Source organism: Bos indicus x Bos taurus, chromosome 14 (genome assembly GCF_003369695.1).
Source record: "Bos indicus x Bos taurus breed Angus x Brahman F1 hybrid chromosome 14, Bos_hybrid_MaternalHap_v2.0, whole genome shotgun sequence".
In the NCBI taxonomy this organism is placed as follows: domain Eukaryota; kingdom Metazoa; phylum Chordata; class Mammalia; order Artiodactyla; family Bovidae; genus Bos; species Bos indicus x Bos taurus.
The window spans coordinates 64556477-64582901 of record NC_040089.1 but is presented as its reverse complement, the minus strand read 5'-3'; the positions used below and the strand labels follow the sequence as shown (position 1 = coordinate 64582901).

At 40.8% G+C, this 26425-nt stretch overlaps 1 protein-coding gene across 3 annotated transcripts in view; it reads right to left on the bottom strand.

Moving 5' to 3' along the window:
• Positions 1 to 25470, bottom strand: part of RGS22 (regulator of G protein signaling 22) — a 138814-nt gene extending 113344 nt beyond the window's left edge. The window contains exons 1-3 of one of the 3 annotated variants that reach the window (XM_027561443.1): positions 25362 to 25470; positions 24836 to 24864; positions 7160 to 7222 (exon numbers count right to left, since the gene is read on the bottom strand). In XM_027561443.1, the coding sequence (XP_027417244.1) occupies positions 7160 to 7222; positions 24836 to 24864; positions 25362 to 25386 (117 nt within the window). In that variant the 5' untranslated portion in view covers positions 25387 to 25470. The remainder of the gene's footprint in view (positions 1 to 7159; positions 7223 to 24835; positions 24865 to 25361) is intronic. The other 2 variants (XM_027561442.1, XM_027561441.1) reach the window with 2 other exon arrangements.
• Between the last annotated feature and the right edge of the window lie 955 nt (positions 25471 to 26425).

Here is a 26425-nt window from a genome sequence, read left to right as displayed (position 1 = left end):
GGGGGAGACAGAATCCAGGTTAAGCAAACTTCAAAGCCCACGTGCTGGATGTTGCTTCATGCTGACTTCCATGTGTGCTCACATGCATGGAGGGGCTGGCCATCGAGGATCTACATGTAGGAGAAAGAACCCTGGGCTGTAGTCCCCGAAGTCCTGTTGTCTGCTCAAAAGGAATCTTTCTCACATATCATGTCCTCTGTTGTCACCATTTCTAAGCTTATCTACAAAATTCCTCAAATTAGTTTAGCATGTGACAATAAAAGCCATGCAAAGTGGGGGGGACAGAAATGAACGATGGAGGAAGACTCTCTCCCAGAAAGCTGAGTAGGCTGATTTAGAGAACACTCAGCTTTTAATCATATGATAGGAAAAAATCTTCAGTTTGAGCCTCAAACTCAATCCTCTGCAAGCTGTTACGGACTGCTCTTTTCCTTACTTAATTTTCTTATTTCAAGAGTATCATTTTCCAAATGCTCTAAAACGAACTGACCTGAAGGTGGTGAAAGCTAACTTTGTAGTACCAGTCATCCATGTGCGAAAAATATTTTCACAGAAAAAGCAAGTGCATGAAAATATTTTTACCACAATAAACTGCTGGTTCCACATTTCTTTGAAAAGAGGAGGGGAGAAAAAAAACCTGTGAATAATTAGTGATGTGCTTAAACTGCCAGCCAAGCACCACTGAAACTTACCGGGTGCCAAATTATTTAGCTGAACAGTATTTAAATTAAAAACTAATGACTAGGTTAATTTAATACATGTTCATCTCTGCTCCAACTCTGTCTCTACTAATTGAGTTCCAAAGCTATATTTAAAACATGCATCTTAGTCAGTGAATGAGAAACATCTGACTGCTTGAATGTAACAAGTCAGTTACCAATAACAAGTTCTTTTAATCTAAGTTTTATTGTCATTTTAGATGTTTAACCATAAACTATTTACTGGACATATTCACCAGTGGGAGGGAACGAATCATGTGCCACATAAAATGCATAGAAAATATCCTTAGTTAATAAAATGAGTTACATTATGTAATTTGAGTGCTTTATGTTTGAGCTACAAGGCTTATCACAACATCCATTGGAACAAATGCTGAACTAAGCAGTACTAGCTAGGGCTCCATCAATACCTTGAAAAATCAGTCTCTGATATTTAAATTTTGGCAGAGGAAGACCCAAGTTATTCATCTCTCCTTCATCGCACTCATTTCCCAAATACATTGTCTCTTTCTCTCTCTCCTTTTACTCAACCATCTAACATATAGTTCCTTCATAAAGCTGCAAGAAATTATAATAGCTTACAGATTTTAAAGAAGTGTGGAGAATCATTCCAAAAAAAAGAAGTTATGGTAAAATTCCAAAGGCACATAGCTAAGCATGGTCTGGCAAACACATGACATACCTATCCTTGCAAGGAGGGTATAGAACAGGCCACCCCTTCAGCTTCTGCAAACCATAAATGTCACAAACATTCTAAACCACCCACAGAGGACCAACCTAAATCTGTATGTGGGCTCATCTACTCAATCCCACAACAGTCACTGAGCATAAAACACACAAAATAAAACCAAAAGGGGGGAAAAAAGTGTTTTCACACTATAGCATAGAAGAAAATTTAATAAGCAAACACTTGTCCATAAAGAGTTGACAGCAAAAAAAAAAAAAAAAAAACCTTCCCAGACACTAAATGAAAACAATATCTGAATGTGATCCTGGCACCAGAACAAACAGAATGAAGTTATGAAAGCTGGGATGTGGAAAGTGCCACACTCGTTTATAATAGAGCAACTGTCCTGGGTTCCCCTCATCAAAAAGTAACATGGAGGCAGGCCACCAGCCATCAATTTCTGGATCTTACAGTGCGTCCCGAGGGTGTCATGGTGTAACGGAAAGGAACGGTGTAGGAGACAGACAGCCTCATTCCAAGGCCCATTTGTGCCACCATCCAAACTTATGGGACCGTGGGCATTTCACCACAGATGTGGAGAAGGTCTCAGAAATCTAGATGACCTAAGAGCTCTTTTAGATCGAGAATGTTGTTATATGTATCTATACTGTCAGGCTTAGACTGTTGGGTTTTTCTTTTGGGTTTTTTTTTTTTTTGGATGGTGGAGGTGGTAGAGGAGGGGAAGCAGAAGAAGATTAGAAGGTTTATTTATTTAGTTCAAGGATTTTATGTGGAAGGGTGTAAAAATTAAAAAAAAAAATCATCCTCAAGAAGTTTTGGGAGATACAGAAGAAAGGGATCTATCCTGGCCCCAGAAAATTGACAATGTAATTTCTAGGATCAAGAAAAAAACAAAACAAAAAACAGAGTAGAAGAAATTAATCAAATTTTCTTTACCTGAAAAAGTCTAATCTCCCACCCAATACGTATATCCCCTATAAAATATTTCCCCAAATGATTACCTGAATATCTTAATCACAGAGAGTTTAGTCCTTCACTAGCCAGCCCACTCTATGGTTAGAAAACCATCTTTAAACATCTTTCTTCTAGTGAGTGAAAATCAATTTCCTCATAAATGCTGGCCCTGGTTCTGCCCTGAAGCGTCACAGAAACTCTTAACCCTTCTTTCTCAGTCACTTATTTCTCAGTCACTTATTTCTCAGTCACTTTCTCACTCAAATATTTAGAAAGAGCTGCTTCATTACAACATTTCTACTCGTTCCCAAACCAGGTCCAATACTCACTCATCTTTCACCCCTCACTCATTTGACGTAGTTTCCATAGCATTCATTGACCGAGTCTTCCCGAGTCTGGTTTGGCAGAGCAACTCAACATGTGGCACCAAGAATACAACACAATATTCCACATGCGGTCTGACAATTCAATCCGATGCAACAAAAAAACACAAACGTTATTGAGTGCCTTCTAGGCTCCAGACTGGTATTGTTCTCGATCCTAACTCTATTTCTATTAATGCACCCTAAAAACACATTAGCTTTGCTTATTTTAGCCCATATTCCAGACTACCATGACAAAAATGAGACTAGACTCTGTTATCCAAACTGTCAGTCTACTCCTCTCCTGCCATTTCTACAGTCACTGCAGTGCAGGAGGACAAGTTTCTGAGCCATGTGGACCTGTGTGGACCCTGTCACTCACCAGCTGAGTAAGCTGGAAAAATACCAGTTCACTTGCAGTGTTTCATCCAGGTCTCTGATAAATAATGATTTTTAAAAGTCAAAGCCAATGACAGATTTGTGTGGAACAGATTATTCTCTAGAATGACAATAATCCATCAAGCCAACTAAAGCGTGACTGTCCCTCATGTCGTAGGAACGGAAGATGAGATAGGCTGATTAGTGAAGGAAAAGGAGAGAGAAGCACTAAATCTGTGCCAGCTACTTAAGACATATTACCTCATTTCGTAACAGTCTTGCAAGATGGTTCTACTGTTTCCATAAAGAAAGGTATTGAGGAACTTAGTAATTAAGGAATATACCTGCGATAACATGGGCAATGAGTGAAGAAGCTGAGGTCACACAGTCCTGTCTCTCTGCTCTTCCAGCCATTACACTGGGAGATGAGCACAGGAACAGTGCATGGGGCCAAGGTGGGCGAGGTCGGCTAGGGACGGGAGGACAGAGCAGACAGGATGACACTAGTATGAAGCTAGAGGTAAAGCTAGAAAGGCTATACTGAGGCCAAATTGCAAAGGGTCCATATTAAGGAGTTTGGACTTCCAAGTTGGGCTATTAAGAGTCAACCCCTACTAGCTGTGATTAGCGAAATATCTGAGAATGAATTTCACAGATGATGATAGGGCTCTGAAGACAAATACAGCAGCATAAGTGGAGCACGTATTGTTTAGACACGGTTGGGAGGGAAGGCTTTCTGGACAGAGTGATTTAAATCAGAGAGAAAGTGATACAAATATCTCGGGGGAGAGCCCTCCAGGCTGAGAGGCCCTGAGTACAGTAAGCACACTCACATTTGAGAAACGTAAAAGGCCAAGTTTTCCAGCTAGCCTGGAAAAGGATTAACAAGCAAAAGAGGCATAGGAAATAAAGACCAAGAGATGGCAAGAGCCGGATTATACAGGATTCTGTATTTTATTCTTAGTGTAACGAGGAGCCACTAGACAAAGTTTTGAGCAGGAAGTAAGATGGCTCAATTTATTATCATTATTGTCATTCACTGAAATCATAATACATTAAATTTACAGTTCCCTAAAGTACCGATTCATAACTATCCAAAAGAGAGAGGGGGAAAATAAAAAAGGCAGAGAGCGTGAGATTAGTTTGGCTCACTAATTCTCAGTAAGCCCATGCTGGCTTCTAATTCTTAGTTAAGTGCTCATAAACCAAACATTACTAATCTGTTCTAGAATCTTGCCAGTAACTTGGTCTGAGAATCCATTATTCCTTCTCCTCCCTGCCCCTAGATGCTTTTTGAAAACCTGTGATATTTCCCCTTCTCCCATCTTGCGGCATGAAGCGTGAGTAGTTAATAGGTAGACTGTATAGTACCAAATATAAATGCAAAGGGACGAGATACAGAGAGGGAGTGAGACAGAGAGACAGTGAGTATAAAATAAAAGCAGAGGATTTGGAGAAACAGAAAAGAAGGAGAAGTGGCCCCGGTGGGCTGCATGGGATACAGCCCATGCAGGGGCGACCATGAAGGGATCAAACTGCCTGAGGGATGAAAAACATTATTGCATAGAGTTCAAAAGAAACCACACGAAGTCATTTTCAACTAAAGCCTTGAAACAAGTGTACACGAAAAGGTTATGTCTGTTCTAACTGGATGGAAGGATTTGGGCTGAACTCTTCTTACATTTGAAGTTAATTTCCTATACTATTGTTATATTTCTTCTATAATTTAAGATAGATCTTTTTTTAATAAAGAAGAGAATTAGGTGGGGGGGTGGTATTTTCTAGGCCAAGTAAAAGTCTATATAATCATAAATCTCGAGACAATGAAATGTACATTTTCACAAACTGAAATCAGACCCAACAGAAAGACTTTTCTTTCTAAAACTTCATTAAAATGTATTTTTTTGTTTTTTTTTTGGAGGAAGAATGGAGAATGCAGAGCCTAGAGGAAAAACTGCATAATCCAGAAGAATAAAATTCTCACAATAATTTTGTGGCTCTGCTGGGTATTTTATAACACACAATTGGACGATGAAAGGTGAAGAGTCAGACCACAGAGGAAGCTGTTGGAGCGTCCTGTAACACGGCTCAAGCCTGTTGCCGGAAAGGGAGAGCGTGGCTTAGTGTCTCAACCTGACCCCCATGATGGTTTCAGAGACCCAGCACGCCCCATGGAAGAGAAAACACAAATTCTTTTTGAAAAAAAGGAAACAAAACAAATAAACATGTGAGCACAGTACATACATATGCACAAAAATTAATCTAGGCAAAAAAAAAAAAAAAATACATCTAGTACTTTCCCTTCAAAACACATTTTCTGTAGTTAGGCTTTAAGACATTGCTCATTTTAGGGCCCAATCCCTTTAAAATTACCTGAGACTTTTTTATATTTCACATTTTCCCTAGTAAGTATTTGAATGAAACAGTTTCCATTAAGAATAATACAAATCTTTTTTTTTAATTTTATTTTATTTAACTTTACAATATTGTATTGGTTTTGCCATATATCAAAATGACTCTGCCACAGGTATACACGTGTTCCCCCATCCTAAACCCTCCTCTCTCCTCCCTCCCTGTACCATCCCTCTGGGTCGTCCCAGTGCACCAGCCCCAAGCATCCGGTATCGTGCATTGAACCTGGACTGGCAACTCGTTTCATACATGATATTATACATATTTCAATGCCATTCTCCCAAATCATCCCACTCTCTCCCTCTCCCACAGAGTCCAAAAGACTGTTCTATACATCAGTGTCTCTTTTGTTGTCTCGTATACAGGGTTATTGTTACCATCTTTCTAAATTCCATATATATGCGTTAGTATACTGTATTGGTGTTTTTCTTCCTGGCTTACTTCACTCTGTATAATAGGCTCCAGTTTCATCCACCTCATTAGAACTGATTCAAATGTATTCTTTTTAATGGCTGAGTAATATCTTTCCTTCATCTGACATTGCTGATGAACTCTGTTTCTACACAACAGTACCAGTGTTTTTATGCATGCCCATTTCCCTTTTCCTAAACCGCTCAGTACTTACTGTCACTGCTAAGACCAAAAATCTCTTATCTAGTATCTACCTATGATACAGCACCAGCAGTGTCCCACATCTTATTTACTATTGATATAAAATGCTAGTTGCCTTAAACATAAATTTCACTTTAATATATGTCCAAGAGGATACCAATAATTGCAGAGGCAAGAAATTTAGTTTCTTAAGTGTTTTTATATTCTCTCCTCATTGCCTCTGTTCAAAGACTAAAATAATACCCAAATACAACTGTACAAGATTTTGTACAGAATGCTTTTGATGAAATGCCAACTTTCCTTTTTTCTTTTATTTACTTTTATTGTAATATAACTGATCCAGCTTTCTTCAATAATAATAATTCCTAAATATGTTTCAAACCCAAATGATTAACACCATAAAAAGACACAACTTTATCTTGTAAGAAAGATATGGTCTTTTCTATCAAAGGAGAAGTTGTAAGAAATAAAGAAGCAATTTAGAATAGTTGAACAGAAAGGTATATAGCTGCCTTGTGAATAAGATTTCCTAAAATGGTGGCTTATTACCAAACCTTTGTTCTTTACACCTTCTGATTCTCTTTCCTCATAAGGGTATTTTGGTGGGCTTTATCCTGGACATGTTCAAAAAACTAAAAGGGTGGGGAATATAGTTACCAATTGTCCAATAAAAACTTAGGCGACATCCGAGAAAGACTGTAACTCTGTGATCCTCAACCTATGAGGAGCCAGGGGAGGGAACCTGCATCTTTGGGCTAAAAACCCAGCAAACTTCCCACTTGATGTGCTTACTCCAAGACCTCTGTCTGTAAGGCACCCTTCTGGACAAGTAAAGACTACCTTGCTGAGCCATTTTCAACTGTCTGTTTCATTCCTGAAGCTGACACCGTTTGAGAGCATTTCCAACAATCTAAATGCTTTAATTAGTATTTTAAAAAAATATTATCCCTGATAAATCTGTCTCACAAGATAACCCAGTGTGTACAATATTTTGCTGTGATAATATATTCCACAGAACATAATAATACACTCACTGGAAGGCTTAGGAATTCATTAAAGTAGTCCACAAGGAAATCATCTGTCGCCAAAGAATCTTCCTGCAAAAATATAAAAGCATAATATTAATAAGCTTATGCAAAAATGGTTTAAAACATGCAAATATTATTCTCCAATTCTAATCTAATCTATCAATAGATTATAATATAGAGCTTTCAATCTGTTTCAGTTAGTCAACAGTGAGCCCTCCCTATAAATAGAACACAGTGTTACAATCTCTGGAAGGAAGAAATACAAAAGCATCCTCTTAAAAGGCCTTGCTGCTATACTTGGCTGGAAAACAGAACACATGAGAAATATAGGATGACACATAAACAAACACCAACAAGTATAAAATAGTACACATAGTAAATTTCCCATGGATTTATCAAAAAATATTTATTTTACAAAAATAAAGGCAGAATCAATAAAGATAGAATCAGTGTTTGGGGTTAAGATTAAATTCAGAATGAAAAACTCAATAAATTGCCTGTATACCTGTGGCGGATTCATTTCGATGTTTGGCAAAACTAATACAATATTGTAAAGTTTAAAAATAAAATTAAACTAAAAACAAAAAAAAGAAAGTAATAAACTAAGTGACAAAAAATAACCCACTGACTCCTTAGAATGAGAGCTTTAATAATCTGGGTCACGCTTCACTTTTGCATGAAGCAGCTTTGATAATGCATGTTTTCTAAGCATAAAGATTGTATACACTTTTTTCCATGACTATCTCATCCACCAACACAGTTGCTTTTATAGTTGGCAAAATTGGAAAGCCACTGCCAATAACAAAGTCTCTCTTCCAAATAAAGCACCTTATTTTATTACCAATTGTTTCCATTGTGTCAAAAGCAGATCATCACGTACCCTGTTGTATACTATGTGTGTTTTTATTATTCATAACTATATTTCAGTTTCCCAAATCTAACATGAAAGTTGACACTATGACACAATGCTATTATTTCCATATGGATGATTATTTTCCTCTTATACTGGCCAATTTTAAAAACCTGGTTGAAGTATAGTGTGAAAGTATAAGCAAGATATTACACTATATTAACACCTACTTCAGAGGTAGATTTTCAGGCTAATTTAAGTAATTGCAGTATCAGAATAGAATTATAAACAATCACCTATATGATTTATCTCAAAGAACTTAATTCTGAACTGGCTAAGACAAAAACTAAGGATTTAGTTTACTAAAAGTCTCAGTTGATTTAAACAACAAACTCAGAATCTCACAAATCTACTACCCTCACAGCAGTACTTTAGTAATACATGTTCAAACAAAATTCTCACTGGCAAAGGTCAAAGCAGAGCAAGGCAGATAACACTGGTGGAGGCTAAAAGGGTAACATACGCAGAGTACATCATGCAAAATGCCAGGCTGGCTGAAGCACAAGCTGGAATCAAGATCGCCAGGAGAAATATCAATAACCTCAGCTACGCAGATAACACCACACTTACGGCAGAAAGTGAGAGGAAATAGAGGCTCTTAATGAAAGTGAGAGAGGAGAGTGAAAAAGCTGGCTTAAAACGCAACATTCAGAAAACTAAGATCATGGCATCTGGTCCCACCACTTCATGGCAAATAGATGGGGAAACAATGGAAACAGTGATAGACTTTATTTTCCTGGGCTCCAAAAATCACTGCAGATGGTGACTGCAGCCATGAAATTAAAAGATGCTTGTTCCTTGGAAGAAAAGCTATGACCAACCTAGACAGCATATTAAAAAGCAGAGACATTATTTTGCCAACAAAGGTCTGCCTAGTCAAGGCTATGGTTTCTCCAGTCGTCATGTATGGATGTGAGATTTGGACCATAAAAAATGCTGATCACTGAAGAATTGATGCTTTTGAACTGTGGTGCTGGAGAAGACTCTTGAGAGTCCCTTGGACTGCAAGGAGATCTAACCAGTCAATCCTAAAGGAAATCAGTCCTGAATATTCATTGGAATGACTGATGCTGAAGCTGAAACTCCAATACTTTGGCCACCTGATGTAAAGAAGTGGCTCATTGGAAAAGACCCTGGTGCTGGGAAAGATTGAAGGCAGGAGGAGAAGGGGACAACAGAGGATGAGATGGTTGGAGATAGCATCACCAACACGATGGACATGAGTTTGAGTAGTCTCCGGGAGTTGGTGATGGTAAGGGAAGCCTGGCATGTTGCAGTCCATGGGATCGCAAAGAGTCGGACACAACTGAGTGACTGAACTGTTACTGCTACTGCTGCTACTGCTAAGTCGCTTCAGTTGAGATGGCAGCCTACTCGGCTCCTCTGTCCCTGGAATTCTCCAGGCAAGAACACTAGAGTGGGTTGCCATTTCCTTCTCCAATGCATGAGAGTAAAAAGTGAAAGTGAAGTCGCTCAGTCGTGTCCAACTCTTCATGACCCCATGGACTGCAGCCCACCAGGCTCCTCCGTCCATGGGATTTTCCAGGCAAGAGTACTGGAGTGTGGTGCCAAAAAAAGGGTAATTATCTTTTGACTTTAACCTTTCAGAGTTACTTCAACTTTCTGGACTTCATTTAGCAAACTAATAAACAATTCAATAAGTATTTTTAGGATTTCCTGGGTAAATTTCCTAGGTAGAGGCATTATGCTACAAGGGTGGCCAAGTTTTACACTACTGGGCTCATGATCAAAAATCCACAGGTGGGAAGGTTGAGAATTTTAAATTAGTTAACTGTAATGGAGTATGGTTCCTATTTTGCTAAACTAGCCATTTTGTTTTTAACTTTTAGTTGTAAAACAAACAGTGTATTTCATAAATACCCATGGACCTAAATATCACCTAGTCAGTTAAATAACCAGAAATTTCTAAAGAATCCTCAAATTCATATAGTCATTTCCAGATGCCTCACAACTGTGAGAGACTCTAACTCAATGCTTTCCAAACCACCTGTGATGAAACACCTGTTTTGTTTTTTCCCCTAATCAATTTCAGACAGATTTTTTTTTTTTGGTAAAATACAGTAAGAATGAATTATTAGAAAGCAAAATAAAAATATACATAATACAGGCCCAACTATTTAATTAATTATTGGGCTTCCTAGGTGGCACGGTGGTAAAGAATCCGCCTGCCAATGCTGAAGATGCAAAATATGCAGGTTCACTCCCTGGGTTGAGAAGATCCCCTGGAGGAGGAAATGGCAACCCACTCCAGTATTCTTGCCTAGAAAATTCCATGGACAGAGGGGCCTGGCAGGCTACATTCCATGGGGTCGCAAAGAGTCGGACATGACTGAGTACATACGCACATTTTATTATTAAAGTCAATACTCTCGGGACTTCCCTGGTGGTCCAGGAGTTAAGAATCCGCCTTGCAGTGCAGGGGATGCAGGTTTGATCGCTGGTTGGAGAACTAAGATCTCACACGCTGCAGAGCAACTAAGCCTGTACATGGAAACGTCAGCCCACACGCCACAACTCGAGAGTCCACGAGTCGTAACGGAAGATCCTGCGTGACACGTCAAAGCTCCTGTGAGCCACAACTAAGACCCAAGGCAGTCAAGTAAGTGAATAAATAGATAGGTTAAAGTAAGTAAAAACTAAAATCGATACTCAATCAGATTGCCATAAGGCTTCCATAGGTTTTCTCTCAGTTTCTGAACTCAGCTCTGAGTGGACAGATGGGAGTTCTCTGGCAGCACCAGTCGGCACACCCAACTCCAGCAGCACAGCCCTGACCCTTGGGGGGCAGCGCGCTCTCCGTCCCTCAGGTCCCCTTGAGGGACCCCAGGAAAGGGCATTTCCTGGGCATTCAGTCACATCCTCCATTGCACTTAACAACCATGGACACTTAATGTATGATTCAAATACATCAAAATCTGTATTTCTTTTCTGAAGCTGTATCTTAATTTCTACCAATATTAAACATAAATGTTTCTGCTGGTATCAGGGCAGTTAGCTCCAAAAGGGAAATAAGTGTGGCCTTCAAGTGCCATTCACTCTGTCCTCGCATCACACTTGAATGGAAAGGTCTGCGGGTCTCTCAATAAATGAACGTATTTTCCCATTGCAGTTTTTAGTTCAATGTGTTCAAGTATCTTGTCACATCAGTAACAAAGTCCTGTGAACCTATGAGGATATGATAAACCTTTTACTCTCCAAACCCTTTAGTTTAAAAAAAAATTGTTTTAAGGCCTTGATTGGGAGAAGCAACTCAGTTACTCTCAACAAATTTCCACAGTCCAGTCACTTGGCTGTAGTAAAATGAACTAAGTCTCCATTATCCAGGTTTAACATCTTCCAATAACCAATAAACTGGCGATGGTTAGTGGTACAATCAAGAAGAAAATTGAGTTACAATCAATTCCTCCATTACATCATTCCATGAACCTGACTACAAAATTTGCAACACAGATTCTCTGCTGAATGATGCAATGGAAGGCAGAAACATTTTTTCAGAGTTGAATGCACCCTTGAAACCTGTTTTTTCATGTATTACAGGTGTGCCATCTGTGAAAGTGAAGTCAGCTTTTCCATTTTTAGTCCAAATTGCTCAAAACTTCTTCCTGAAAGAGGGTTACACAAAATAGTTTATGTGTATGCTAATAGGTAAAATTTTTTATTGATTAAAAAATCATTTCGCTGGACCCTCAAATGACATAAACATAAACTACAACTTCTTCACAACTCTAAAAGATGCAAGATATACAAAGAAGGTCTTCTAATGAAGGGAAAACCAGATAAATACAAACAAAAAAATGTAGTCCAAAAAAGAATATAGTACCTGCCATAAGAAAATTACCACATAAAATGCTTCCTCCAAAAGGAGGGAAAGATGTTATTTGGTAGGGGGAATCAAAAAAGACTCAAGAGGGGAAAATGGCATTTCAATTATATTTCAAATAACTCCAACGTCTGTATCTAGAAAGATAACACAAGAGAGGCAATAACGCAGAGAAAAGACAGACATGCATGAGGAAAGCAATGGTGGAAAGCAACAGTTTGTAAAGGCAATCAGTTAGCTAACAGCACAAACAGAAAAATAACCCAAGCTTCCAACTTCCCTTTAAGCCATCCACACACTAGCCAAAGCCATTCATCTAATTTCTAAGGCAGAATCCTAAACTGACACAGTTCAGACTGGGAATGCGATCAGCCATCAGGAGATAGGCATAAACCATATTTCCAGAATTATACTTATCAGGAGGATCCTATTTTGCGTCTTCTTCCTAAAATACATATAGATTCTTCCTTTCCTCCTTTCTAAACAAGCCAATCACTAGACTAGAGCCTGCAACCCAGTATGGCCATGACGCGCCACGGTGTGCAGACAATGGAATTCATGGTCAAGTGAGAGTAGACCTCTTCAGATCGCAGGACAACCAGGGACAGTCAGGGATGGTGGTGCTCCTGGGATGGTGATCTCTGGCTATGAGCAATCTTGTTTGGGACTCCTCATCCAAGTTGCTTCCCTGGAGACGGTGATTTATGAGCCATATCCCACACCCAGACAATGAGTGTAGCCAAAGAGTTGCTCAAGCTGGTGGACATGGATTTGTTAGCCAGCTGTAGCACACACCACTGCTCTATGAAGCTGCTGGAGGAGTTTCTGTTTGAGATGTCCAAAAAGACAGTTCACAGCCAAAGATGCTAACAGCTTGAAGGAAAGAGGGAGGGGAGATCTTTGGAAGGAAAATGGCCCCAAGTCTTTGCCTTCACATACAACAGATATTTCTGTCTGCTGGCAACTGATGTATCCTTGTAGTAGTATACAAGGCAATCACCTGAAAAATACATGCATATACTGCTGTAGAGTTTCATCATTATTTTGAAATAATTGAAACTTTATTGACTTCTAAATTTGTTTATCCTAAGAATTTTTAACATTATATTTGTCATGAAAAGAGGGGGTTCTATTAAGTTTAAATTTCATTTTCAACTTCTGCAGTCTTGAATGGCTGTTTAAAAAGTCTAAAAAATTTTACTACCTATTGGGAGATAGTTTCTCACCAATTGAGACTATACAAGAATAGTAAAAGATCGAACGTTAAAAGTCTTGATTAGAAATTACATATAGTTATTTCAAGCATAAGACCTAATATTAAAAAGTTACATACATTCAAAAAGGAAATTAACAATTCCATTTATAATAGTAGGGAAAATAATGACAACCAAGAAGGCAAAGACTTGTACACTGAACTAAAAAACTGCCGAAAGAAATTAGAGAAGATATAAATAAAAGGAAATACATGCCATGTTCAAGGATTGAAAGACCATATTGCTAAGATGACAATATTACCCAAAGCAATCTACAAATTTAAATACATTCTCCATCAAAATCCCAATGCCTTTTTTTTGCAGAAATGAAAAACTCATCCTAAAATTCACAAGGAATTTCAAGGGACCTGGAATAGCCAAAATAATATTGAAAAAGAACAAAAACTGAAGAATCCATATATCCTAATTTCAAAACTTATGACAAAATTACAATAATGAAAACAAAGCGGTGCTGGCATAAAGACCGACATACAGACCACTGGAATAGAATAGAGTCCAGAAATAAATCCTCTCTTAAATGGTCAAATAATTTTCAACAAGGGTGCCAAGACAATTCAGCAGAGAAAGGACATTCTTTTCAACAAATGGTGCTAGGAAAACTGGATATCCACATGCCAAAAAATGAAGTTGGACCCTCTCTTTATAACATATACAAAAATTAACTCAAAATGGATCAAAGACCTAAAACATAAGACTAAAACATAAAATACTCAGAGAAGACATAAGGATAAATCTTCATGACTTTGGATTGGCAATAGATTCTTAAATATGACATCTAAAGCATGAGCCAAAAAGAAAAAGAAATTATTTTTCATGAAAATTAATAACTTGTGAATCAAAGGGCCCTACTAGGAAAGTGAAAGATAACCTACAGAACGTGAGAAGATATTTGCAAAGCATATATCTGATAAGCATTTACCATTCAAAATATATATAAAGAATTCTAAAAACTCAGAAAGAAAAATATAAACAACCCCAAGTTTTTTAAACAGGCAAAAAACTTTAACATTTCTCCAGAGAAGATATACAAATGGTCAATAAGCACATGAAAAGATACTCAACAGCAGCAGCAACAAGATATCACTTCACATCTACTAGGATGGCTACAATTTAAAAAAAAAAATGAAAAATAACAAGTGCTGGTGAGAATGCAGAGAAATTGGAATCTTTGTACACTGCTGGTAGCAATGTGAAATGGTACAGCCACCATTCCTCAAAAAGTTAAACATATATAATTACCATTACAATCCAGCAATCATTTCTGGGTATATACCCAAAAGAACAGAAAGCAGGACTCAAACAGGTATTTGTTGTACACCTGTGTGCATAGTACCATTATTTACAGCTGCCAAAAGATTGAGACAAGTCAAATGCCTATTGATATATGAAAGGATAAACAAAATACGGTATGTACATATAATGGAATATTATTCAGCCTTGAAAAGGAATGAAATTCTGATACATGAAACAACATGAATGATCCCTGAAAACGCCATGCTAAATGAAATAAGCCAAACACAAAAGGGCAAATACTGCATTATTCCACTTATATGAGTTACCTAGAATAGTCAAGGGCTTCCCAGGTGGCCCTAGTGGTAAAGAATCTGCCTGCTAATGTGGGAGGACATGAGATGTGGGTTCAATCCCTGGGTTGGGAAGATCCCCTAGAAGTGGGCCTGGAAACTCACTCCAGTACTGTAGCCTGGAGAATCCCATGGACAGAGGAGCCTGATGGGCTACAGCCCATAGTGTCACAGTCAGACATGACCGAAGCAACTTAGCCTGCACACACAGAATAGTCAAATTTATAAAGACAGGATGTAGAACAACGGTAACTGAAGGCTGGAAGAGGGGTAACAGGAAGTCACTATTTAATGGGTTCGGTTCAGGTCAGTTCAGTCGCTGAGTCATGTCCAACTCTTTGTGATCCCATGAACTGAAGCACGCCAGGCTTCCCTGTCTATCACCAGCTCCGGGACCCTGCTCAAACTCATGTTCATTGGGTCAGTGATGCCATCCAACCATCTCATCCTCTGTCATCCCCTTCTCCTCCTGCCTTCAATCTTTCCCAGCATCAAGGTCTTTCCAAATGAGTCACTTCTTCACATCAGGTGGCCAAAGTACTGGAGTGTCAGCTTCAGCATCAGTAATTCCAATGAATATTCTGGACTGATTTCCTTTAGGATGGACTGGTTTCATCTCATTGCTGTCCAAGGGACTCTCAAGAGTCTTCTCCAACACCACAGTTCACAAGCATCAATTCTTCAGCACTCAGCTTTCTTTATAGTCCAACTCTCACATCCATACATGACTGCTCGAAAAAACCAAAGCTTTGACTTAGATGGACCTTTGTTGGCAAAGTAATGTCTCTGCTTTTTAATACGTGTCTAGGTTGGTCACAGCTTTCTTCCAAGGAGCAAACATCTTTTTATTTCATGGCTGCAGTCACCATCTGCAGTGATTTTGGAGCGCAAAAATATAAAGTCTCTCACTGTTTCCACTGTTTCCCCATCTATTTGCCATAAAGTGATGGGACCAAATGCCATGATCTTAGTTTTCTGAATGTTGAGTTTTAAGCCAATTATTTCACTCTCCTCTTTCACTTTCATCAGGAGGCTCTCTAGCTCCTCTTTGCCTTCTGCCACAAGGATAGTGTCATCTGCATATCTAATGTTATTGCTTTTTCTCCCAGCAATCTTGATTCCAGCTTATGCTTCATCCAGCACAGCATTTCACATGATGTACTCTGCATATAAGTTAAATAAGAAGGGTGACAACATACAGCCTGGATGCACTCCTTTCCAGCTTTGGAACCAGTCTGTTGTTCCATGTCCAGTCCTAACTGTTGCTTTTTGACCTGCATACAGATTTCTCAGGAGGCAGGTCAGATGGTCTGGTATTCCCACCTCTTTAAGAATTTTCCACAGTTTGTTGTGATCCACACAGTCAAAGGCTTTGGCATAGTCAATAAAGCAGAAGTAGATGTTTTTCTGGAACTCTCTTGCTTTGCTTTTTCAATGATCCAATAGATATTGGCAATTTGATCTCTGGTTCCTCTGCCTTTTCAATTTGGGATGATGAAAAAGTTCTGGAGATGGATAGTGGTGATGGATGCACAAGGTGAATGTGGCTTATTGCCACTGAAATCATACACTTAAATACGGTTAAAATGGTAAGTTTATGTGCATTTTCCACAATAAAAAAGTTAGAAAGTGAAAGTGTTAGTCGCTCAGTTGTTTCCAACTCTTTGTGACCCCATGGACTGTAGCCCGCCAGGCTCCTCTATCCATGGAATTTTCCAAGCAATAATACCAGAGTGGGTAGCCACTCCTTTCTCCAGGGGATCTTCCCAACCCAAGGATTGAACCCAGATCTCCTGCATTGGCAGGCAAATTCATTAACCATCTGAGCCACCAGAGAAGCCAAAGTTAAATATATGCCAGAATCATGCAACAACATGAGAGAATCTCAAAATCATCATGCTGAGCAAACACAGTTTTACACAAGAGAAAACCAACTGTATGATTCCATTTACATGAATTTAAATCTATAATCTATGTTACTAATCCATGGTGAAAACTAGGACAATAGTCTTTGGGGAATGTAGGAAAAATCATCTGGAAAGAGACTTGAAACGGCTTTTTAAGATTATGGAAATGTTCTATATTTGATTGAGGTTTAGATTATACAAGTGTATACACATTAAAATTTTTCAAATGGGATTCAAGTTTTCCGTTTCACCGTGCATAAATTTTACATACAAAAGAACCATAAACTAATATTGAACACTAATTTTAGGGGTGATACATATCTCATCAATGTCTACAGCTTATACTCTGAAATGTATAAAAATAAAATGGATTGATGGATGAATGGTGAGATGGACAGAAGAACAAGAAACATAAAAAAGCAAACGGAGCAAAATACTAATGACTGTGAAATCTTGGTGATGGGTATATATGTGTTTACCACACAGTTTTTTTTTCCCCTCTTGGCCACACAGTATGTGGAATCTCAGCTCCCTGACCAGGGATCGAACTCACATCCCCTGCCATCAGAAGCATGGAGTCTTAACCACTGGACTGCCAGGGAAGTCCCACCCACACAGTTCTTTTAACTTTCCTATGTGTTTAACTGTATGCATTAAAAAATGCTTTGATGGAGGGACTTATGTATAAGGAAATGATATCACGTTTCTCTGCATCTGTGGAGCTTTCCTAGCCTCCTGCGTACTAAAGGACAGATCACAATCACTATCATCACATCTAGAATAAACCCCTGGTCATCTGATGATCTTTTGACTACTATCCTGAGATCTCATGCACTACCAGTCAGACCCCTCCAGGACCTCTGCTTCACCCTCCTGTCCAGAATGTGCTAAACCTCATCTTCCTACCTCTCCTTACCCCATTACAGTATGGATCAGTCTTCCTAGCAACACCACAATCAATACAAGAGTTCCACTTGTCTTCCAATCTCCCATCTTTTTCTAACACAAAAAAGGGTTTTGGATGAATGCAATTTGGTTCCTGCCCAGCTGTCCAGCCTCATCTCATATTACCATGCTCTAGGCATTGCACTGTTTTTTATATAGTTCTGCACCTTTGTGCATCGGAGAAGGCAATGGCACCCACTCCAGTACTCTTGCCTGGAAAATCCCATGGACGGAGGAGCCTGGTGGGCTACAGTCCATGGGGTCGCTAAGAGTCGGACACGACTGAGCGACTTCACTTTCACTTTTTACTTTCACGCATTGGACAAGGAAACGCAACCCACTCCAGTGTTCTTGCCTGGAGAATCCCAGGGATGGGGGAGGCTGGTGGGCTGCCATCTATGGGGTCACAGAGTCAGACATGACTGAAGCGACGCAGCAGCAGCAGCAGCAGCACCTTCGTGCATGCTGATTATTCGACTGTGAAAATCTTTTCTCCTCTTATCTATCTACCCACCCCTTTTCTTCTCCAAAAGTTACAGCTTTGTTTCCCCGATCATAGCTTTCAATACTTCAGACTCTAATTTTCTGTTTAGTCTCACACTCTGGGCTGTAAACTTCTGGAAAAAAAGACTGCTTCTTATTCATTTAAAAAATTCCCAATGCTAAAAGAATCTGAAAAATAACACACGCACACACTCACACATCACACAGTAAACATACATATACTGAGGCCCACGTGGCTCAGTGGTAAAGAATCCACCTGCCAATGCAGGAGAATGAATTTGATCTCTGGGTTGGGAAGATTTCCTAGAGGAGAAAATGACAACCCACTCCAGTACTCTTGCTTGAAAAACCCCATGAACAGAGGAGCCAGGCGGGCTACAGTCCATGAGGCTGCAAAGAGTCGGACACAACTGAGCAGCTGAGCATGCAGGCATACATATGTATAATCTGAATCATTTTGCTGTACTCCTAAAACTGACATAATATTTTGAATCAACCATACTTCAATTAAAAAACTTCCCAGTGCTTTATATAATAGATACTTACATTATTGTTAAGTAAATGTTGAATGATTATACCAAAGACATGAAACCTAAAGAGAAAAGACTAATAACCTAAGACTCTAATAAAACAACACTAGGGAGAGCCCCTGGAGAAGGAAACAGCAACCCACTTCAGTCTTCTTGCCTGGAAAATCCCATGGACAGAGGAGCCTGATGGGCTACACTCCATGGGATCACAAGAGTCAGACATGACTTAGTGACTAAACCACCACCTCCAATAAAATAAAAAGGAAACGTTGCCAAAAAAGGAAAACAGAAAAAGAGAACACAAGGGGAAACAAATGCCACAAAGTGGCTTGTTGAAAGTATATATTACACAGATCAAAGGCATTTCAGGAACGTAAGAGCTGAAAGTCCATTTATCAGATCCCCACTGGACTGCAAAACTGCATATGGTATTATTACTGTAGTGTATGAAGCAGGAAGCAAGTAAGAGTGGCTCAGGCAATGAAGAGCAAAAGTACGAATCTCCTTTCATTATGAAGAGTTATCATCACATATTACAATCAGCATCTACTGAGCAGTACTTTCCATTTGGTTTCTATTCTCACTCTCTTTCCTGGAGGAAACTCTGAAAGGCCCGGGGAAGATACAGGAAGCTGTCAATTCCCTTTTTATCCAATCACACAGTGCTCCATGCCGGGCTGGACGAAGCACAAGCTGGAATCAAGATTACTGGGAGAAAAATCAATAACCTCAGATACGCAGATGACCCCATGCTTATGGCAGAAAGCGAAGAGGAACTAAAAAGCCTCTTGATGAAAGTAAAGAGGAGAGTGAAAAAGTTGGCTTAAAACTCAACATTCAGAAAACTAAGATCATGGCATTCAGTCCCATTGCTTCATGGCAAATAGATGGGGAAACAATGGAAACAGTGATAGACTTTATTTGGGGGGGCTCCAAAATCACTGCTGGAGAAGGCAATGGCACCCTACTCCAGCACTCTTGCCTGGAAAATCCCATGGATGGAGGAGCCTGGTGGGCTGCAGTTCATGGGGTCGCTAAGAGTCGGACACGACTGAGTGACTTCACTTTCACTTTTCACTTTCATGCACTGGAGAAGGAAATGGCAACCCACTCCAGTGTTCTTGCCTGGAGAATCCCAGGGACTGAGGAGCCTGGTGGGCTGCCGTCTATGGGGTCACACAGAGTTGGACACGACTGAAGCGACTTAGCAGCAGCAGCAAAATCACTGCAGATGGTGACTGCAGCCATGAAATTAAAAGATGCTTGCTCCTTGGAAGAAAAGCTATGACCAACCTAGACAGCATATTAAAAAGCAGAGACATTACTTTGCCAACAAAGGTCCATCTAGTCAAGGCTATGGTTTTTCCAGTAGTCATGTATGGATGTGAGAGTTGGACCATAAAGAAAGCTGAGTGCCAAAGAATTGATGTTTTTGAACTGTGGTGTTGGAGAAGACTTTTGAGAGTCCCTTGGACAGCAATGAGATGAAACCAGTCCATCCTAAAGGAAATCAGTCCTGAATATTCATTGGAATGACTGATGCTAAAGCTGAAACTCCAATACTTTGGCCACCTGACGCAAAGAGGCAGCTCATTGGAAAAGACCCTGATGCTGGGAAAGATTGAAGGTGGGAGGAGAAGGGGATGACAGAGGATGAGATGGTTGGATGGCATCACCCACTTGATCGACAGGAGGTTGAACAAGCTCCAGGAGTTGGTTGAGCAAGCTCCAGGAGTTGGTGATGGACAGGGAGGCCTGGCGTGCTGCAGTCCATGGGGTCGCAGAGTTGGACACGACTGAGCAACTGAACTGAACTGTCTAAAAAGCCAAGTAGGACTTTTTCAGTGAATTCATTGGCTTGGGTTCAGTCGATTCATTTGGCCAAACACCTTATGGCTTTCCTCCTGTACTAAAGTCCTGGATACAACATGATACCCTAATGTAAAAAAGTGTATTTTATACTCTTTATCATCTTTCCTCCCATGCTACACCTTATGACTGAGTGGCTAAGTACAGTATACACCTTACCTATGATTAAAAGTTTCTTTTAATGCACTTTTTGTTCAAAATGCACACAAACATAAACTGCTTATCGTTGTATTGTTTCCTATTAAAGGTCACCTCTCCAACTAGAAGGCATACAACTTTGGGGAACAGTGATGGACAGTGTGTGTCCCCAGGAGTGCTTAATACAATGATAAGTGCGATTACTTGCTTAACAATATACTTGTTGACTAATGTATTGATGGAACTTCTAAAGCAGTTTCTGTGGTTTCAAAAAGCATTAGAGAATTTGGTTCCAACCCGAGAACTGGACTCCGCAGAGACGGAAGAATTCCAAACAGCCTAACACTCTCCAAAGGACCTCCAGGACCGTCTGGGTTTCCAAATGACTTGTTGGAGACACTTCTGGTACCTCGCTTGGCACCCTGCATCCACCTGCTCCTGTCCTCCACCTCCGTGGACTGCCAACAGCGTGCCACCCAAGTGTGCTCTCACACTCCCCCAACCCACTGATGTGCAATCAACTCTATTCACAATCTGAAAGGTAAACACCATGTGGTCATTAATGTTCATATAATTAGACACTCTTGCTCACAAGGACTGGAGCACATGCATCTTTTTTGCATATTACCTGAGAATAATGAGAATATCCTCCGGCTTGGGACATGCTCTGTGTTTATAATAAACTCATTCACTCTATACAAATAACAGAAAATGAATTTGAATAGCCTAAAATTAGCTGAAAATCAATACTACTTTTAACAACCAAAATATAAAAAATACCACATGAAACTAGTGTCTCTTAATTTTATTCACTGTATGGAATGTGCAGGTGACTGAATCACAGTATGAGCTCTATAGGAGCTCACAAATTTGTTAAGAAATTGCAAAATTTACAAAGTTAAAATATATGCAAAGCGATGTCTGACAAGAAAAAAAAATTGTTCTAAATGTTATTCTCTCCACTGAAGACAGAGGCCTCATGTAAAGGTTAAAATATTTTGCAGACATACTTAACAGCATCATCGACTGAGAAAATGCAATAAGAATAAAGTTCCTGTAAATAGGGACCTCTTTATTTTAGTATAGGACTCTGCTGCCAATAATGGAAAACCAAAATAATACTATTTAAATAACATAGAGGTTTACGTCTCTCGTGTAATTAATTATAAGCAGTGCAGAACCAGCACAGTGGCGTCCCAACCTATCAGGAGCCCAGGTCTCTTGGGTCTTGTGGCTCTGCCATTCTCACCATGCCACTTCTGCCTCATGATCTAAGATGATTGCTTCAGCTCCAGGATCACACCCTCCTTCCAGCCAGCAAGAAAGAGAACAAAGGGCATGTTCTCTCCCTTTACATTTATCTGAGTGTCAGAGTCAGAATGACCCAGGTTCTAGCTGTGGTCTGACCGGTTTTACCAGCTGTGTGACCCAGGGGGTGGTTATTCCATCTCTGTAAACATCAGCTTTCCAGAAGCAGGACACAGTGCTTCTGCTTAAACTTCATTAATCAAAACTTGGTTATAAAACTTGGTTCTGGCAAAGGAAGCCAGAAAACGTTGCTAATTATTTTGGAGAGTAATATGTCTTGTAGGTACCATGGAAAATGGTGGAATGGGAAACCAGAGATCTCAGTCACACAATTCCTTTCTAAAAATATTAATGAGAAAAAATACTCTTACACTTTGGGGAAAGAGAGAGAAATATTATGTGCAAGACATACGGATTCTTTCATCTATAGATAATGCTTGGTGAGCCGATGAATTTGAGGATCTGGTTACAAACTGGACATGACTGAAAGCTGCACAGGGCTCAGAGGCAATCTGGATGATTTTAGGCTGGCAAGATTTCCTGGAGATGAGCTGGACCTGGAAGAATGCCCAAGATTGTGAAATGGATGGGGGAGAGCAACTGAGACAAAACTCAACAGTAAAGCCAAGGAGGCAAGCAGCACAGTTTGGCTGGAGCAGAGGGCATGTGGAAGCATTTTATAAACCAAAGACACTTTGAACATTGTCTTCATCACATAGACAGTATTGGGAGATAAGGTTAAAGAAGGTTGAAAAGTTGCAGAAAAGATTCTGCATGCTAAAGGGAGGCTTCTGACATTCCAACTCTGCCAGTTACTACAAGTGTGGCCCCAAGCCAAGTCAGTGAGCCTCTGTGAACACCGACATCCTCATCTGTGAGAGGTGAGTGTTAGTCACTACCGAACAGGGTTGTTCTGAGGTTTAAATACCACCACGCAGTCAGCATTCAGTAAACAGTAGGTTAAAAAGAAAGCTCTGAGCAATTGAGTAACATAGCAATTTCTTATAGAGTTAATAGCAATTTGATAGCCAAGGTAGCAGAGGTGCGAGAAGGAAAAAGCCTAAAGGTAGAGCAAAGTCATAGCAAGAAATTCAGGTTGCGCACAGGAGTTGGCTCTTTGTACCTCAGGCAAAGAAAAACTGCAGTTGGCAGAGGGAACACTGGAGGCAGTGATATCAGCTAGGATTACTGCCAAAGTCTGTGCTCAGGGATGAGGGCCTGAATAAGACAGTAGCTGTGAGGATGGAGAAAAAGATTTGGCTATGAAAGGAATTTGGGAAATGACTACAGGTGGGAAGTGAAGAAAAGGGAAGAAAGGTTCTGACTTGAGTGTTTGAATGGCCAGTGGCACCACTACCTGAAATAAGAAGAGGAAAAAAGACAGAATAGGTGGTGATTAGTTCACTTCACACTACGGAAGTGATACAGGGACATCTAGATGATGAAGTCACCCAGTAACCCAGTAGGCATAGAGTTCTGACATCATAAGAGGAGTGTAGACGAGAGGTGTGTAGGTTTAGGAGTCCTGTGAAATAAGGGTGGTGGAAGCCATAGGAGAAGAGGAGTTCTCCCAGAGAATCCTGAAGAAGGTCTATACTTTGATGGGTAAGAAAAAAGAGAAGCCAGGAAGGGAGGACATGAGAGATGGGAGAACTGGGAGACAGTGGAATTAAAAAAAAAAAATCAAGAGAAAGAGGAATGGCTAACAGAATTTTCAAGATGGCCTCATTAAACTGCCATAAGCTGGGGAAAGACGTGGAGAGGTCAGCAGGCAACTGAAATGTTGAGGGTAATGCCTGTGAGAGACTTTGTGCTGGAGTTGTATGGGAAAAGGTTATTTCGAAAAAATGCTTACCTCTTGCCTGCGTGAAGAACAGTTCAGGAAGCAGCTTAAAGAAATCTGCTACTACCCAGAGTGATGCCAAGGCAACAGGAAAATTGTTGGAGTTTCTGTCACACTATTTGTGCCTCCCTCAGTGATGGACCAAAGATCTGGAAAGTGCTAGCAGACGCAAGGTAGCAGAGAGCCTCTACTCTCAGCCCCTACTAGACTATGAACTTTCTGAGACTTATCCTTAGCATCTAGCACCACACTTCAATATAGAGGCACTCATGTTTGCTGAGTAAAAAGCCAAAAGCAAATAAGAGAAGTGACCAACGAGAGAATAAAGTGCTGTAGGACATAAGCAAATAATGTAGAGAAGTCGTTAGAACTCTTGGAATCAAGCCTCTGTATGTAGAGAAGTCCTTAGAACTCTTGGAATCAAGCCTCTGTATGAATGAGGCTTTGCTGCCTCCTATCTTAATGCATTACCTGGGACAAGTTCCTTAAATACACAGAGGGAATCACAGTAGAACCCGCTAGTCTAGAAACAGCACTCACCTAAATGACAACAGATATAACGTACTTGGCCAAGTAGTTATTACCCCTCAACTCTCCAGAAGTCTGAGCTGAGACTATTTGGTACATTTTCAAAAGAACTATAACTGTAAATAGACCTTGTGTTAATCAATGCCACCTACTAAGGTTTACTGTAACCAGGAACTGCTCAGCCCCAACACCATAAAACCATGGAGATGAATCTACTCTCGTGGAGTCATCAACAAACTTAGCAAAGTTGAATGAGGCCATTTATATAAAAGAACTTTTAACAATGAACAGCATCCACCATGAAAACTCAGTTGGTCCCGTCTTAAAATGTACCTGTTGAAAAATAAATTATTGAATCCAGCACCATTGTTATGAAACCAAAGCTTATATTATAACTCATTTGGCAAAAAGAAAGGAAAAGAAACATCATTTCTAAAAAGTGATCTATGATTTGCTATTTTTAAAAAGCCAAAAAAGAAGTAGCCCTCCAAATTCTACTTACAAATCCTTCTTCTGTAATAGTTGGTGGCTCTGAAACAAAATAAAATATTACATTATCTCATTCAAATCTGATTTCCTTTTAAAGTAAATGAAATAATTTGAGGCAGTACTCAGCCCTGCATTATACGTGGGCAAGCTCAGTAAAACTCTTGGCCCTCTGTTCGCTCTCTGCACATGGATTGAATTTGAAGTTGGAATTCAAGGTGGAAGTGGGGAGAAAAGGCCTCTGGAATCCAGCTTGGTCACTAATCGACTGCGACCCCCAGAGTCAACCTTAATAGATGGAGGCCTCCATGACTCCCGCTGCAAAACGGAGAATTAAGCAAAATAAAATAAGACGGTGCCAATGAGGCACTGGAAAACGGGGGTGGCGGGTTAAATTCCTTTAAAAAAGGGGTGAGGGCTCTAGGGTCTGTGCTACCAAGGTTAGGAAGAGGGGTCGCCCGGGGGGCAAAAGGAAGCCCAGAGGCGGTGCGCGGTGGAGCCGCCCCGCGCGCCCCGGCCCCGACCCCGGCCGCCCCACCTACCGACGGTAAGCCGCCTCTCGGGCATGCCGCCGCCCGCGCCCCGCGCCCCCGGCACCCGCGCGAGCCGTCAGGACGCCACGGGCGCGGGCCGTCGGGCCCCGGGAACGGCCGCCGACGCGGAGCGGCGCGCGCGGCCCCGGGCGGCCTGGCCGCTGTGGCCCTAGCGCGGCTCGAGTTGCTATGGAGCTGAGACAATGCGGGCGCCGAGCGGCGGCCCGTCACGCGCCTTTCGGGGGCTGGGGGGTGCTCCCCGGGCCGAGGAAGGGACGTGGGCCACCCCGGTCCGTGGGCCAGGGCCCTGCGCCGCCGCCAACGGCTTACGGGACGACGCGCGCCCCGACCCCGCCACCCCGGGGCCCTGGAGACGCGTCGCCCTGCGAACTCAAACTTGCCGGGGCCTCGTTACTATGGCGACCGCGGCTCAAGCTGGTTCTCCCCGCTCGGTCTACAGTAAGACAAGACCCGCTTCGAGCGGGTGCCGGACGTGGAGGCCATACGGGCCGGTCCTGAAAAGAGGAGGAAGACGAGCTGTCTTGGTACTAAAGGAGCTCTTGAGCGCATTCACAGTTATATGAATGCCTATGTAAAAAGTTAAGTGTTCCCGTACTTTTAGGAACCAGATCTCCCCCCAGGTTTTTGCTCCAATCGGTTAGGGCAGCCCAGTTCTCAAGATAGCTATTAAGATAAATTTTTACAATTACCAGAGGAGACATGAAAAGGAGACAGTAAACTGAGGGTGCCCAGACTGTGTGTGCCCGGAAAAGTTATGACAGAAGAGTTTAAGAGTGAAATTTGCAAAAAAGAACAGTATTTATAATTAGGGGGAAATGAGCATTTTTCACAATGTCGTGGCTCAAAGTTCCTTCCCAGACCTCTCCCCCTGGATGTGCCCAAATCAAAATGTCCAAAAGGAAATTCACATTATCCCCCACTTCTTGTTTTCAAATTCCATCTTCCTCCATAAATTCTATATTCAGTAAGTGGTACCTTCATCCACTAAGTGACTCAAAGCCAGAAACACCACATTTACTCAGGCACTGGGTCCTGCCAAGTCTACCTCAAAG